The sequence below is a fragment of the Erpetoichthys calabaricus genome, chromosome 8 (assembly GCF_900747795.2).
Source record: "Erpetoichthys calabaricus chromosome 8, fErpCal1.3, whole genome shotgun sequence".
NCBI classification, from domain to species: Eukaryota; Metazoa; Chordata; class Cladistia; order Polypteriformes; family Polypteridae; genus Erpetoichthys; species Erpetoichthys calabaricus.
Window position 1 is genome coordinate 198323628 of NC_041401.2, and position 16362 is coordinate 198339989.

A 16362-nucleotide genomic window follows, 5' to 3' on the forward strand; every position below is an offset into this window, starting at 1 on the left:
ACTGCACAGACTGATTTGACACATGACCCCCAACATTTTACTGTGTGGGCTGGCCATGAAACCTGAAACTTTGAGAGAGCACATTGTCATGGGCATCAAAACGTGAGGCACTGGTTCTGCCACTTTGTCCCTTGGATCACAAACACGTAAAGGAGCAATGAGGACAGAAATGATGAAAGGCCATCTCAGCCAGGCCTGGGAGATGCCAACTCACCACACCATCCATTGTGTTACTCCCTCAGAGTCACTTCAGCCTACAGAGGCAGGACAATAAATGAAGGCTGGCACAGTCCAACACATGCCACACCATGGGGGGCACAGCACCCCAGTCCTCATTGTGAGAAGGCCACTCCCCTGCTGCATATACCACACATCTGATGGGGACACCCATTATTCGTGGCTCGGAGGCACAGTGGCTTTGGACCCCCAGGAGTTGGGCATTGCAGGGGTCCGCAGCCCCACTGCTGCCCCAGCACCCCTCTGCCCTCACAGATTGAGCCGAGCCGCTTCTAGGGCTTCAGTGCTGAACCAGCATGGGCAACTCAGGGAAGGGATACCCCCCTGGCTCAGGGCACAGACACCTCTCCTCTTGACCAGGGAGTGCCCAGAAGGAGTTACCATGGGGAATCAGACAGCTGGCACTACACTGCGATGCCCAAACAGTGACCAGTTTTCTGAAGGTTGTGTTTCTTTTTTTATTTCCATTTTCACTTTGCTCAGGCCTGCCAGTGTGAGTCTCCCCCCCCCCCCCCCAAACGTGGTCACAGCTAGGGGGCATAGAGTGGTGCCCAAGTGAGCCAGCTGAGCTTGAAAGTGTTCTATGGAATCCATTACAGAAAAACACAGAAGCAGTCAGTCAGTGTGAGTAGAAGCCTTGGCACCTCAGTTGGCACCTGGCTGTTCCAAACCACGTGGGGCTCGGCCTGCTGAAGAACTTGAGTGAAGACACGACGATCAGCAAGTAGCAGCAGTCCAGAAAGCTGATGGTCTCCACGCTAAATATTGTAGAGAAGAAGCGGGGGAAACAAAAACGAAATGGCTTGGGGTCCGAGTCCATGCCCACCGCCTTCAGGCCCGCCTCAAATGCCAATGTCTTCAGCCCTGGAGGGTGCCCTTCAGTTCTCAAGGAAAGCGACATAGTCGGTGAGGCGCGCCAACTGCTGCTCGTTGGGGATGAGCGACACTGGAGGGGGATCTGCAAGGACAAAGACAACAAGTGAGGGGTGGGCGGCGGTGCTGGGCATACGACGGACCTCTCACTGGACACCCGTCATTGGCACAGAGCTGCTGGGCACAAGTGTCCTTCCACCCCTCTGCCAGTCCATAGTTTGGACAAGCGCTGTCAACACCTGTGTGGACCCCTCAGATTTGCACCTGACATCGAGTTATACACCCCCCCCCCCCCCCCCCCCCCCCCCCAATCACTCTAGGCTAGCCATGTACCCAGCAATCAGCACCTCGGTGTCACCGATGCCGTCACTACTCAGACAGTTACATTTGACTTTGCTTTCTTTTCTGCACAAACATTAAAGGATGGCACATGGCTTGAACTTTAGCTGCTCAACAAGGTGCCCCCAACACTGAGGATGAAGGCTGGGCACACAGTGCTGCACCTGTCCAAGATAGTCAGTGGAAGTGTGGCATTTGGGGCACCAAGAGGAGACAATAAAAGGGAGACTGGCACACAGTGCTGCTGTAGGCCCATCTGTGTAAATATGACATCCTTCAGCCAAGAAATGCCACCCAGGCACAGAAGTCACCTCCTGGCCTAGCATACTTGATGCCTCATCATCTTCCTGGCTACCCGTGTGCCACTCCAGCATGAAAAGCCATCAGCTGCCTAAATGTCGGTGCCGACAGGCCACGCGATGCGTAGCACACACTGGCAGGGGTGACAACACAAAGCGAGCCCACAGCACGACACGAGTGGCCGATGTCTGTGCCGAGAACAGCCACGGCGCTTGGGCTTCAGTGCCAGACTGGAGGAGTGGTGACAATTTCAGGTGGCAGCAGCAGCCAGCGGTTTGCTTTTCTTCAATGGCTCACAGCACCAGACTACCCACCAAGGACCAATAGGGTCAAACACACGGACTCACCTGGCTTTTTGGGCATCACCATCCTGGTACTCGGGTCAGCTTGCCATCCCTGATTAACAACACCTGGGGGGTTAAAACAAACAGCCGTGAGGTTAAAGGAAAGCGTCCCGGAAGAAGTGCAAGTGACACCTGGCACCATCTCCATAAAAACGTCAGCCGCCACATTACTCCGATTTATTGGATTATTACATGTGTGACAATCACTGTCACCACATCAGCAGACAAGCCTGCAGGTCACTGCCACGTGTCCACAGTGCGAGACAATTTCTACTGTATGTGAGCAGGTGACAATGGCAACAAAAGACGTGACAACGTAAAGCACCAACAACACGTCTAGAGAGTGGCCACTTGTTGACAGTCTCATCTGGGTGTGCCAGGCCTGTCTGGAATGCTCTGTTGAATGTGCCCAGCTCTTTATAACCAGTCAGTCAGTTGGTCACTCAGTGAAGATGCTCTCCAGCTGCTCGGCCCAGAATGAATCGGGTGGCACTGCCCGCAACTGAATGGCAGGCGTCGAATCGTTAGGGTCAGAGGGGCTGGCAAAGGAGCGCATGGCATCTACGGAATGCCATTTTATTTTGGCTTCACTTGCGACTTTCACTTTCAATCCTAAGGCACCGCAGTAGGAGTCTGCTGCTCTGCCCTTTGTGCACGGGGGGCTTTCACCGGCCGTTTGTGTGGGTTTTCTTGGGTCACCACTTTGGGCGCCACCGTTTGCGAGTGACAGTAACAATATGGCGGTGACAAAGCACACCACATGTCGGTCCTCGATGGCAAACCTTGTGACCTTTGTGTTGGCTTCACTGCACAGCCTGGATGTCCCTCTCAGTTTGTCATCGTTACCTCCTGGCCTTTCACAGCATCGCTCACCATAACCCTCAGGGTGCCCATCACCTGCTGTACGGCTTTAGCAGAGTCCAGAGGTCAAGCCCGACTGGCCAGTGACGGATCACCTAAAGCCACCCAAAATGGACTGCTGACCCACCGAGTAACTTTTATACAATGCAGGGTGCCACGTGCGATCCTGTGTGGTGTCTCCTCCACTTCCTCTCAGCTGGCACTTCCATAAACTGCCTGGAGTATGAAACTTGCTTTAGTTAGGAAGACGGGCGTTTTCTACCCTCTCATGATGGCAACGGAGAGTGGCAGAGCACCAATATAACAAATTGGGGGGCAAAGGTGGAAATAAAAGGAAATCAAAGTTGTACTCACCTTGGACGGCTTCATCCACTGGGCACCCGACAAAAGCAGCAAAATCGTCAGCCATGATGGAGGTGTAAGCTTGTGCCACCAGCCCAAATGCCCGTTGGCGTGTCACCTCTAGAGCAAGCAGAGCAAAACTGCATCACCAAAGTGCCACTCAACAGCAGGAGTAACAGGAGATTTCATCACAAAATGCCCCCCGATGGCAGCAAGTGACACACAGGCTCCACAGCAACCGTGGGGGTCCAAACAGAATTAGACGGACGCTCCCAATGCCAGGCCTCCATGGCTGTGGGCATCAAAAGCGTCTTTCAAACGACCACACGTCCCCTCTTACCTCTCGGGGAACACGGGGACTTCACAGGCAGGACCAGCGTCAATATTCAAACTGCTAAATCACATCTGAGGCCTGGGATTGTTCAAAAGAGTTAACCACTGGCACCGCAAATGCCCGTCAAACTTCACCCCCCCAGGGAGGGAGGGCATCAAAAGCGCCATCAGAACAGATGAACCCCGCCATCCTGGTCACCGGTTTAATGACAGGATTACTCAGGTTAGACCCCCACCTCCAAGTCTTTCTGCTTCACATTTCATCCACCATCCCCTCTGGCCCCCCTCTCGGCCGCAGTCCCCTCATCTCCATTTAATAATAATAATTAATAATTCATTACATTTCTATAGCGCTTTTCTCACAGGGAGGAACCGCGAAATGAACCCACAAATCTTCCACAGTCTCCTTACTGCAAAGCAGCAGCAATACCACTGCGCCACCTGTATTGGGTGCCCCTGCCTCCTTCCCCCAAGCACCACAGCACACAGCTTGACCAAGTCAAGATGGGGACATTAAGGTGGCACAGGCCTACTCAAGGCCTCATCTCCCCTTGCCAACTCACAATTTCAGCACTGGGGTTCCCTGGGTGGGGGTCTGAGGACTGGGCAGCCCTAACTCGGCACACATCAAGCAGGACTCGCCTGTCCCACCTCACCAGCCACAAATGCCACCAAACCCCCTGGCCCTCTGAAAGGAAAATGCAGGGAGGGGGACAAAGCTAAAGCTGTGGCGCAGCAGCACAGTATTCAAAGGCCCGGCGCTGCTCAGACCGCCACTCACCTCTCAGTGCATCCATGATGGGCTGAATGGACTCGGACCACTGGTACGCAGCGATGGTCGTGTAGATGCCAGGAAAGTCTCTCTGCCAGATGTGCTGCCCCACTGCCCATATGGCTCCCAATTCCAGATTAGCCTAAAACACAGAAATAGACACACCTGAAACCACCAGGATGGTCCTGAAATTGGGGCATCAGGGCCTCTGTGACTTCACCAGTTTGCCAAGGGGCATGCCACAGGTGGCAAAACCAGACACGGGAGCTCCCCAATGGCAGAGTTCAGTTGCAGACACACTTTCACCTGCAGCCGAGGAGGCAATGAGAGCAACAATCCCAAGAACCTCCAGTCAGGGGTCCTAACAGACCACCACTGTTGGGGCTGAAGCGGGCCTGGCCCGGCTTGCTCCGCTCATCTTTGGATTCATCTCCTTCACGCTGCGCTGTCTGCCAACATTCATAAAGCTGTGCTTACATCCCCTTGTGATGCCCAGGCCGCTGCCCTTCTCAGAGTGATTCACACAATCTGCCAACGACAGCAGAGCTGCTGTGAGTGACCGTCTATTGATGTGGCCTGACAAAGCCTGCCCACCAGTCCCCTCCTCAGCAGACCACTCACTCATTCCTTCACCTCCACTGGACAAACATAATCAGCTAACAGGGCAGTGGGGGGCTGCAGCCAATCCCAGTGACATCTGGTATACTGAACAGGTGTGATGCCAGGCCATCCAATTTCAGACGGAGGTGTCTGGGAAGAGAGACCAGTGCCACAGGGGCATCCAAGTAACAGGATGACAAAAAATCAAAGGCAGTCCTTATGGAGCTGTGGCGCCCCCTGCAGTTCATTTGTGCTTCGGTTTTACGTATTGGTGGGCACCATGTGACATCTTCTTCCCAATTCTGTCACCCAACCTGCCTGAGCTCTAATAATATGACTGTACTGTTGATCACACGAGTCCTGGTAAGCCCCCCACAATGACATTCGAGTACAAAACCACATCAAACCGAGGGGCTTGCCAGGAAACACAGCACAAACTGCACGAGGGTCACAAGGAGCTCATGAGACCTCCACAGAGAGCACCCCCTTACCGGAGAAACACTGCCACACACCCCAGCTGTCACAAGGGCTTGTCGTCATACCCAGACACCCACAGGCGCTGCACCCTCTGTGCCAGCTTGATAGACTGGCAACACACGATGGGGAGCCTGAACAGGCCCCGGACTCAGCCTCGTGTCACCAGATGCCAAGGCGCACCATGTGACCTACTTAGCCTGGTGAGGATAGCCATCCTGCGCTGGCATGGCGAGTCCAAGGCAACTGCAGCAATGGCCTCCCCCAAGTGGCATTCACAATGTCCAATCATCAAAGCATCTGCTGGTGTGCCATAGACAAGGGGCACGTACCGTCTTGAGCGCCTGAGGAATCCTCTTCCACAAGTAGCGGGCATTATTCCTGAATAAAAGCAGAAAGGAAACAGACAGCATGAGAGCAGCAGGCAGAGACCGCGCCACATGCAACACACCAAACGCCACTTGTTTATCGTAAATCAGCTGGCACTTCTTTAGACAGGCCAAATTTGGGGTCTCGTTTGACACAAGCGCTCTGGTCTGCTCACAAGCTCAATCAGCAGCTTGGGCAAAAATAAATAATAATAATAAATTACATTTCTATAGCGCTTCTCTCAATACTCAAAGCGCTATCCACACAGGGAAGAATCGGGTAGCGAACCCACAATCTTCCACAGTCTCCTTACTGCAAAGCAGAAGCACTACTACTACTACTACTGCGCCATCTGTGAGGACGTGTAAAACGACAACCGGCGACCGTGTCAAAAAACGGCCCAGGGGACACTGGCGGCTGTCACGTCTCGAGGTCCATCAAGGTGGCACAGAGAGCTGCGCCCACTCTTAGGACCTCCTTGTACTTATCGGTCTTTAACTGCTGCCCTCTACTGAGGCCAGCGCCCATCCCTTTAATCCAGCTGCACAGGGGCCATCGAGATATGGCCAGCCCCTTGTTCCGTCCCTAAAAAGATTTAGAGAAGGCCAATCAACAGTGGCGCTGCGTTACGCCCTTGACATTTGTACTCGAGGCGAGCTCTGGGCCTCATCTTGTCTTTCACGCAATGACACCCAACATGGCGACGTGACAGTGAAGTCGGCCGTGCAGCCTCTGTGCACAGGATGAGGGCCGTCACAGCAAGGCAAACAGGTCCACACAGGCAGGCAGCCATCTCCTCCCACGTCAGATTCACTCCTTACATGTCATTGTGAAGAAGATACAAGGCCAGCAGCTGACCGTAAACCTGCGGCGTCGCGATCCCACCAGGGGCCTGGAAAAGGCAAAGAGAGAAAAACAAGAAGCAAATCAGAACAAAGGACAGCAGTGAGAGAATTAAAACTGGGAACCAACCGTAAAGGCGGCCGAGTCGGCGGTCACAGAAGACTGCAAGTGTGCATCGCTGTGGGCCAACTGAGGATGACGGGGGTCTAACTGCGTCTGTTAAAGGCTCCCAAAAATCGAGCAGCTGGCACCAGAGGGTCCAGCAGGAGTCAAATGCACAACAAAAAAAAAGCCCTCAGTCCTGGAGAGTTTGCTTAAAAAGGGTTAGCGAAAGTCTGGAAAGGAACAAATCACAAAAATTTAGAAACCAAAGGTTATTAGACACGCAGAATAAACGGATTCTTCGACAGTCTCCTCGGCTTTGCCTCTCCCTGCACTTAAAGGCTGCGTTAGCGGTCAACGGCTTCACTCTGAACAGGCGGTGCACCCTGAGAGCCGTCAGCCCTCCGTGCAGAAACCCTGCCACAGACGGGAGGACGCCTTCAGCTGGCACCAAAAATCAAAGACCACCGGGCTGTACGGTGTATTGTTTGGGCAAGGGTGGCATCGCCCTGCTGAGAGGTTGGGTGGTGTGTTTGGCAATGCTGGATTGGCCAGTTAAGGACAAAGCCACAGAGAGGCGACAGAGTCATCGGTAAAAAGCTAGCAGAAGTGAAAATGAACACAAGGATATGAGAAGGCCAGGCACAGAGCAGCAGCCATCATTGGCACTGCCACCTTACCAAGGACCAGAGTCGGCGCAGCCTTCAGGCACTCGATAAAGAGTACAGCTAAGTCATCAGAGGAGACCCTGCAGGGTCTGTCCTTGAACCCCCCGTTACTACTTCTGATTTGGATTAATGACACAGACTCTGGTGTGGTTGGAAAAACTGGCAAAATTGTTTCGTCGTGTGGTGGGTGTGCCAACGCGCTGTACCACTGCCTGCTCCCCAACCTGACCGCCCGATTAGGCATCGAGGGCCGTTACGCTCAGACTTGTAGTGGGACCACAGCCAGGGGTCCGCGAATCTGAAACAAACTACCGAGCCATGGCGTTGAAACACAAACCGTGCGAACCTCTGAGAAGTTTCTGAACGCCATTAGCGGCACAGACGAGCCTGACGGACCGAAAGGCAGGCCTCCCGTCGCCTGTCCCGTTTCCCCATCTTCTTGCTTTTGCCGTACACAATTCCAGGCCGCCGCCGCCCCTGCCTGCCCCTTTCTTCTCACAGACCGCCGATGTCCTCGTCATTGCCGGTTCGGTGCTCGGCATCCCGAGCCGTTCCTGGTTTCGTCTTCGCGAGGCCATTCGGTGCTCAGTCCCCGTAAGACTTGACTCGGAGCTCGCCTTAATGCAAAACCCTGGGACACATCAGAATGGAGCGAGCATTTAAAACGGAAAAAGGGTGGACGTCCTAACGACAAAACGTGACTCTGCGGACCAGCGCTGTCGCCACACACACTCATGAGCTCCGTGGAAATGACGAAGACGGGCGGCTCGTCCCAACCCGCAATCAACAGCTTCTGAAAAACTACTGACTGGACACGCGAGGGTCTCTAACGGGGGACTGTCACCCTAAAACACGTCAAAGTGCAATTGGCGAGTCCGTCGCACGGACTGCCCGCCCCCGCGGCTATCACCTCCAGCTCCTGCGCCTCGCACTGTTCCAGTAGTTTGTTGTAATTGTCCCCGACGCTCGTCGCTGCCGGCATTTTCTTTCAGCGGCTGCTGTTGTTTGCGCCGAAGTAAGCGGCAAGAACGTTCGCTGTCTTTATCTTCCGGTTCACGCCACCAGCGAGCGTCCACTTCCGGAGCAGCGCAGGACGGTTCTCGTACTCGGGTTATTAATTCAACTCGAACGCTTCACGGAAATGCTAAGACAGCGTGAGGCTTAATGTAATACGAGAAGGAGCATTCTAAAGAGAGAGAAGGACATTTGACAAAGAAAGCGTCAATGGATCCCGGCAGCCAATAGCGAGCGAGGTCACCGTCGATAGCACGGCCGCGTATAGATCGGCACGTCAGTAATGACGCCATCTTGGAGCGGTCGACTTGTCCTGAAGGCGCGTCAGTCTGAGTGGAGATGAGGAGGGGGCGAGTCTGGGGACACGAGAAGGACAGGAGACCAGCGGACAGACAAGACGGGAACATCGCTGTGAGTGCTTTGTTGTGGAGTTTAATTGCATTACCAGTTTGTGTTTGTTGTTACAAGCATAACCAGTTGACTCTAAGCGACGAACTGGTATTTGAACTCGTACCAGAATATTTCTTGAAGATGGAGTGCTTGTTGTGTGGTAATCGTATTTTATTGGGTAGTCCTCATAAACACGTGTGGTCCGTTTAACGGCTGTCATGTATCTTTACAATAACGTGTGCACAACGACGTCATTTTACGCTCTGGGGGCTCCTTCTCACCAAGAGCGATATGCCTTTATAGCGCCTTACTGGGATGGCCCTCTTCCCTTTAGTCAAGTTGTAATTCCTATGTCAATTTGAGGGGCTGTTGTTGTGCTGTCGGTATGATATAGTGCCTTTCTGGCTCTGCTGTACACCTCCCTCTGTTATATAGTGCCTTTCTGGCTCTGCTGTACACCTCCCTCTGTTATATAGTGCCTTTCTGGCTCTGCTGTACACCTCCCTCTGTTATATAGTGCCTTTCTCGCTCTTTTATACACCTCCCTCTGTTATATAGTGCCTTTCTGGCTCTGCTGTACACCTCCCTCTGTTATATAGTGCCTTTCTCGCTCTGCTGTACACCTCCCTCTGTTATATAGTGCCTTTCTGGCTCTGCTGTACACCTCCCTCTGTTATATAGCGCCTTTCCTCGTATCTCCTGTATTATTGATTGCATGTGTCGTGTCATTATTTGTGTTGTATAGAAGAAGGTCTCCTGCACTGGCAGTTTTACTTTTGCCCTCCACATGGGTATCACTTAAACTGGCAGAGCCTTTTCTTTTGGCCAAGCACAGTTTTCTTCTCTCTTGGCACCGGTGACGATGGGTGAGTCTGACGAGTGGCACAGGAGGGTCCACACTGATGGTTCGCATCCCGTTTATTTTTTTTTTTGTGTTTTTATTTTTTGTTTGGTTTAGCTGGGGGTCTCCTGACTGGTTACACCAGTGTAATGTTGATCTTAATGTGCCAGTGACACACCCACTCACACACGTTGGACCACCATGCCCGCCTTGACCTGCTGGCACTCGTTATGATCTTCTTTGTCACAATCACAAGCTGCGTTTCTGCAGGTTCTTTGTGTTGTTGTCAATTTTTGTCACTACTCCTGTGGCTTTCAATGGCCTTGGCGACAGAATCACAGATCACATCCCAGCCTTGAACCTGGCGTGACAGTGGGGCTTCCTCCCCAGGGGCACTGCCAACGTTAGAGGTGGTCTGTCCACCTGACCTCAGGAACATGCGGGCAGTGCCACATCTCGAGGAGGTGCAACTAAATCAGGGGTTACCAAAATGTGCCAAAGCGATGAGGGGCGATGCCACATTGGTCGTCATTGTCATTTATTGTCACCTCCTTGGTCACTCTGTGATTTGCAGTACAAGGCCCTTTATGACCAATCTTCGTTTTTTGGGGGTCTCTTTCTGAGTGGTCACTGATTTGTTTCTTTTGCCTTGGAAGCAGATGCCATCAGCCTGATTTCAGAATTTCCAGCCGCTCGCCACCAGGGGGCAGTGGCGCCCTTCACTCAGCCCTGACTTACTTCCGTGTTAGTGATTTGCACAGATGGTCTGCTGGGGTGGTCTGAGCTCGAGCTGAGCTGTGTCCCCGTGTCACCGAGCCCGCACTCTGCCAGTGTCCTCACAAGAGTTCCCTGTGTGGTGCCCCAAACATTTAGACTGTCAGCTTCTTTTTGTAAGGAGCTGCAGGTTAATAAAATTAAAAACGAGTTGTCTCTGTGTCCTGCATGTAGTGAAAGGCGCTATACAAGATGAAAGTGAACTGAACTGAAATGGGCACAGCCCAGATGCCCATCGGCCACTCTGACCCCCAAGGGCTTCTTTTATGAGGCACTCTTGGTGTCCAGCTCTTGGGCCTGCTGAGGTGTGGACATGCTGTGACACTCATGTGACAGTGACTGGCATCATTACATGGCATCAGTGCTGCCTGCCTACCAGGCTTCAGGGGATTTGTGGACTTTGAGGAGCTTCAGAAGTGAAGAACTGAATGTGCCAGGTGAGTGCCCTGCCTGGTTAGTGGATGTCACTTCAGTAAGGACAAAAGACAGCATAAGGGACTCAAGTGAAGGTGACGTCTATGACCTGGGGAACAGGAGCAGGCTAGGCACGGCCACCTCACACCTGATTGGCAGGGAATGGCAGTGCCACCCACAGTGGAGACTTCTGGTGGGCCTCGGGCACAGTGCTGGAGTTCATGAGACCGGCCCAACGTGGCAGGCGTCCACCGATGTCCCCAGGTGTCCCACTCCAGTGAACTAGCAGGTCAGCCAATCAGAATCTTCACTGCACATGTGACCCTGCAAAGGGGCGGCTTCTGAGGAGTTGAGAGGGAACGAGATGACCGAGGTGGAGGTGACCGAAGCAGACTGTCGATTAGTTGTTAACTCAGCCCTCAAATGGCTGACCCTGAGGGCATATCAAATGGCATCATCAAGGACAGACCAACACAATGCCAAGCATCTTTGGGGGTCCTGCACCGTAAGTCCAGCTGGATGATGGCACCTGAACTGGCGACGGCTGTTTTGAGGAAGTGAATGAGTGTTAAGCATAGTGGTGACAGGCAGCAGTTGTGCCCCAAGCTTTGCTGCTCTTGACCAGCTGGCACTGGCCGGGCACTGGTGACTCCAGCTAAGGTCCTCCTGTGTCTCCTTGCCCATATGAGTTCCACATGGTGGAAGGTAAGATGCCAGTCTGGATGGTAGGGCCCGTGCCCTTTACATTTATGGCAGTGGGTGGAGAGTCCCCTTCTGTGGGCATGGCAGTGTCAAGTATAGCTCATGTGATTCAGAAGAGTGACAAGGTGGGGGCATCGGACCACTAAGCCTGATTTGTACTGCTGTGGGTCTTATGTGCCACCCTGATGCTCGCCAGGCCACCTCTCAAGCCACATATTTCTCGTAGTTTGGGGTGGGCTTGGGTGTTGTATTCCCATGCTGAAGACCCGCTGCCCCCCCCCCCGATGTTTCCTTGGCGGTTCCCTTCTAAGCCTCTTGCCCAGAGCCAGTCAATCAATGCCTGTTTAAATTTTTGCTGTCTTCTTGTGCCACCTGAAAATGGACAGATCACCTTCAAGGGGCCTCTGACAGAAGCTGGGCATGTCCACTTGGACTTCGAGTCACAGGGTGCCCAGCAGTCTGTTCACCTTGGCATGTCAGGGGTGCTGGGCAGTTGCAGACCCAGGGATGTCCAAAGTTACCAGTCACTAAAAAAGCTGAGGTCCTGGACACCCTGGTGTGGGGGGGACACACCTTTACCTGCAGGGACTGGCACTGCACCTACAGGTGCCAACAATGCCCACCAGGGGCCCTTTAAAGTAGGGTGACCTTCCATCAGTTTGGGGTCCCTGGCGTCCCTCGTCACAAGGGTTACAAAAAGGCGACGCAGAAGGCCTGCAGGTGGCACCCAAGTGCAGCTGGTGAAGTGAAGCGGACGTCCAGCACACCTGACCGGCTTGATGTATAGCGCCTTTCGTCCTGTGGGTTATCCCCTGAGCATTCCATGTGAGCGCAGAGCGGTGGTTAATCAGCAGCACGTGTGGCCACCATCACAATTAGGGGGCCAGATGTGCGCTGGCATGGTGCCAAGGGGCCACCTGAATTCTGTTTTCATGAGTCTTTGATCTTGGCGCTCAGGGCGGCTCCAATTGTTTTCAGCTGGCCATTAGTGGGGGCGCAGGATGCTGGGGGGCTCGGATGGGAGTGAGAAAAGACAGGAGACAGTGGGCACACCGGGGTGAACTGGAGGGCAAAGAAGTCAATGCCTGGAAATACACAAAGGGTAAGAAACAGCTGCCATCTGTGCCAGTGGGACTTGAGCACCTGAGGGTGACAGGCTGGCACTCCCAGACATGGCTTTGTGTGCTGAACGTCTGCTTGCCACCTTTAAGAAGTCACCAGTCCAAGTGCCCGTAGGTGGCTGAAGTGTGATGACAGGCTGCTGGAGGCTCAGTGGTGCCAGCAGGTGCCCTCCAAGAGTGGCGTTCAGCAAACCCAGTGAAGCTGACCATCAAGGTCCACACTGCCCACTTTGTCTGCTGCCCTGTCCACCTTTTGTCAGTGGGCAATTAAAGAGCAGCCCTTTCTCCAGCCGGTGTGGCACGAGCTCACACAACCTGCCAGTGCCCACTACAAAGCGAGCCGTGAATGCGTCTGAACCCGACTTTCTCCAGCAGCATAAAGCAGCATATTACCTGATGGATACAAGTGGAGTTGGCACAGACTCAATGTGGGCAGAACAGGCACTGCCCGTTCCATACTGGGTGCCGTGAATTAGCGCAATGGTGAGCAATAAACTGAAATAGCAAACCCACTGTGCCCGCCGTACCCACCATCTCAGCCACACTGGCACAGGACCACGTTGTCACCAGAGGGTGATGGCTCCATTACTGCTGCCACCTGAGGTGGGCAGACACCATCACTGTCATTTGATGTGTTACTTTGGGATGCCCAGAGGGGGCTCTGTGTGACAAGCCTTCCCAGGAGTGGACTGGCTATACATCCAGTGCCGTTCCCTGGCTTGTGCCCAGTGCAGACAGTTGGATTCAGGCAGATCTGCCGGGGGGGGGGGTTACATGCCACTGTGCTGCACAGCTGATGATACTCAGTGGTTGGGCGCAGTGCCCGTCACTACAGCTGTTGTGTGGTCATCACAACTGCCTTGGCGCTGCTGTGTGGGAGCGCAGCTGTGTCGTGGACACAATGCCCGGCACTGATCCAGTTTGCTGTTGTTCCACACATCTGGCAATGCCCGTTGAAAGCAGAGGTGGTGAGAGCTGGCAGACTGTGCCAGACACTGCAGCCCACAGCATGTACCCCTGGTCTTGGCATCCTCTTTCCACTTAGTGATGCCATGGATGTGATGAGCTACTCGTCTGCCCAGATGCTGCCATCATGCAGGGAAGAAACGGCATGCCAGGCGGGCAATAAGGCAGCGAGGTGGGCATGGCCTGTAGTGGCCCCTCCCACCACATCAAGCGTGGCCAATGGGCTTTCACCTGGACGTTGAGGAGCTCACTGGCATTTGGCGGCCATTTGGACCCGAGGCCTCAGGCTCAAGCGACTTGTCATGGGCAGCAAGTCGGTTTGGCTGAAAGCCAATTAAGAGTCATGGGAAAGGTGGCATGGCAAGGGAGCCCACTTGTGCCTGGTGCTGCTAGGATAAGCTGTGGGATCCTGTGATACCCAACTGGTTGTGCTTGTCTGGTATGGGGCACACAAGTGTGTGAGATGGCATCACGGAGCGAGGTCCCCGGCTGGGTGGTTGCTGTCACCACTGGTTAGGTAGCTCCCCACTGTGTTTCTGAGGTCACAACGCCTGGCACCACATCAATGCCAATCATGCAGTCTTATGCCTTTCTCGCCAGCCTTCAGGTCATTGTGTGTGCCCTTGCCAACCTCCAGATTTCCTCTGCCTTCAGTGGTCACCACCCTCCTAGTGCCCACATGTCACATCAGCTTCAGGGGTGCGACTCGTATCTGACACAATGCCCCTCAGCCCTCTGCTGGTGCCCTGCTCAATGCCAGCTTGTTATGGTGCCAACTGCCACTCTGATCTGATAGTTCAAATGAAGCCCCGCCCCTTAGTCCCCTGCCCCGTCAGCCTTCCACCATTTTGTAAATCACTGATGTGACCCTCGCTGCTCCACACTGCGCTGGCCCTCTGCCCGTCAGATTGGCGAGCGGATTGTCTGTTTATGCCATTTCAGCTGGAAACTGGCGCACGGCTCGCTGCTTTTGAATTTCCAGAAAGTGAACTTCACTGCCTTGTGAAGAGGAAACTCCAACCCTGGCATTGCCCTTCAAAGTGGCTGTCAGTGGACTGGGCATGGGGCAGGGCTTTATGTCCATAGGAAGGTTTCAACAGTCAGAATTGCCATGCAGAAAGAAGTAGCTGAGGAGTTGGCACCTCATAGATGTGAATGCCCCATGGGCCACAAGCCGCCTTGCCCCTCTGGCCCACATGTAGGAAGAAGCTGCCAGTCCAGGGAGGATGAGGGCTTTGAACCCGTGGCCATCACCTGCCCACCTCCCCAACACCAAACCAGTCTAGCAGTCCATGATGTATGAGGTATGGTAATAGCATTTGACAAGGATGGGCACACAGTGCCAATGGACCACAGATAGGTGAATTGCTGCTGCCCTTTTGCGGGACTTTGTGAGCTCAGGCATGCCAGCTAGTGAGTGAGTGAGGTGGCAAGGTGTTTGTCTCTCATCCCCCTAAAACATGTGCCCTGCTTTCTGGTGGCGGCGCTGTTGGTGCCAAGGCCCTTTTGAACCCGACTCTGTGACCTTGTCACAACCAGTGAGGAGCCAGAATGGACAGCAGAGCCAGGTGGGGCACACCAGCCAACTTGACTTGTGTAGGCATCATGAGGCGGGTGTGGGCCACCTGTGGAGCAGCCTGCCGTGGTGGACGGGCGAGGTCTGCTGTGTGAAGTGTCCAGCTGACTGGCTGTTGGCACATCATGTGGTCCTGCTGGCCGCAGTGCCATCTGTCTGTCCATCTTTCAAAGCCTTGGAAGGTGTCCCTGTTGGCAGTGCCCCTGATTGTGTAAACTCTTTTCTACCCGTATGTTTTATGACTCTGTGATGTCACCACGTGCCACCATCTCCTGGAATTGGAGCACACAGACTGGAGTGTGGGGGCACTGGGGGCCTGCCGGACGATCGTGAAGCATTCAGTTCAAGGCACTATATGAGGCCAGTCCCTCACGTACACACACGGTGGCACCTGGCCATCGCCTCCAATGTCGGACGCCAGCAGCGACACTCGAGCCGCGGGAGTCGGAAAGCTCTGTAAATTTGAAAAAGCAATCAAAGCGACACATGGGGGGCCGCTGCTCGGGGTCTGGGGGGCCGAATGACCATGAGAGCCTGCGCCACCCGTCTGCCATCCAGCCAGATGTGTTTGGTTCAGCGAGTGACCATCCACTTGAGCAACACGCTGAGTCCTGCAGGTGACCCTGCCCGCCACTCCGGGGGTCAGTGGGTGAGGAGGGTGACACCCCACAGTGGGACATTTGTCAGACGAGGCAGCGCTAGACAGTTGAGAGGATCCTTGGAATGTCTGTGCTGCCACTTTGTGCCCTTGATACCCATGGTGCCATTCTTTCATCATACAGAGCCCAGAGGCTGGCATGGCGCACACCAGACTGGCACCAAATGAGCCACGAGACCTCAGTGACAACTTGAAACACCAAAGCTGCCTGCTGCACTAAAGGCCCTAGGACTTGAAAGCTGGCAGCATGGGGGGTTGGGCTGCCACGGGTCTGGGTCCAATCCCAGGCCTGGCATTGCATGTTCTGCCCGAGTCTTTCTGCAGCAAGTGCCCGCTGCTGTCTCATCCAGTGCAGGTCCTGGCTAGGAGAGGACTTTGGGTTTGTGTGCCCGGGCACTGGGCCGAGGCTACTGCCTGCAAGCGCATGGCATTCTGGGACTTCCTCTCTG

At 54.1% G+C, this 16362-nt stretch overlaps 1 protein-coding gene across 2 annotated transcripts; it reads right to left on the bottom strand.

Moving 5' to 3' along the window:
- Positions 1 to 765: 765 nt before the first annotated feature.
- On the bottom strand, positions 766 to 8534 carry cops8 (COP9 signalosome subunit 8). 2 transcript variants are annotated; one of them, XM_028808122.2, is made up of 7 exons: positions 8368 to 8534; positions 6666 to 6736; positions 5808 to 5856; positions 4411 to 4543; positions 3309 to 3416; positions 2097 to 2159; positions 766 to 1195 (listed from the first exon to the last, which is right to left on the bottom strand). In XM_028808122.2, the coding sequence occupies exons 1-7, from the start codon at positions 8437 to 8439 to the stop codon at positions 1116 to 1118; spliced, it is 576 nt and encodes a 191-aa protein (XP_028663955.2). In that variant the 5' UTR covers positions 8440 to 8534; the 3' UTR covers positions 766 to 1115. The 2 variants fall into 2 exon arrangements, with proteins under 2 accessions (XP_028663955.2, XP_051786905.1); XM_051930945.1 differs by lacking the exon at positions 3309 to 3416.
- Positions 8535 to 16362: the final 7828 nt, after the last annotated feature.

Coding starts and splice junctions, on each gene's coding strand:
- cops8 (XM_028808122.2), bottom strand. CDS start 8,439: ATGCCGGCAGCGACGAGCGTCGGGGACAATTACAACAAACTACTGGAA. Junction 6,737..8,367: donor GCGAGGCGCAGGAGCTGGAG/GTGATAGCCGCG, acceptor TGCCTTTTCCAG/GCCCCTGGTGGGATCGCGAC. Junction 2,160..3,308: donor AGTGGATGAAGCCGTCCAAG/GTGAGTACAACT, acceptor TTAACCCCCCAG/GTGTTGTTAATCAGGGATGG.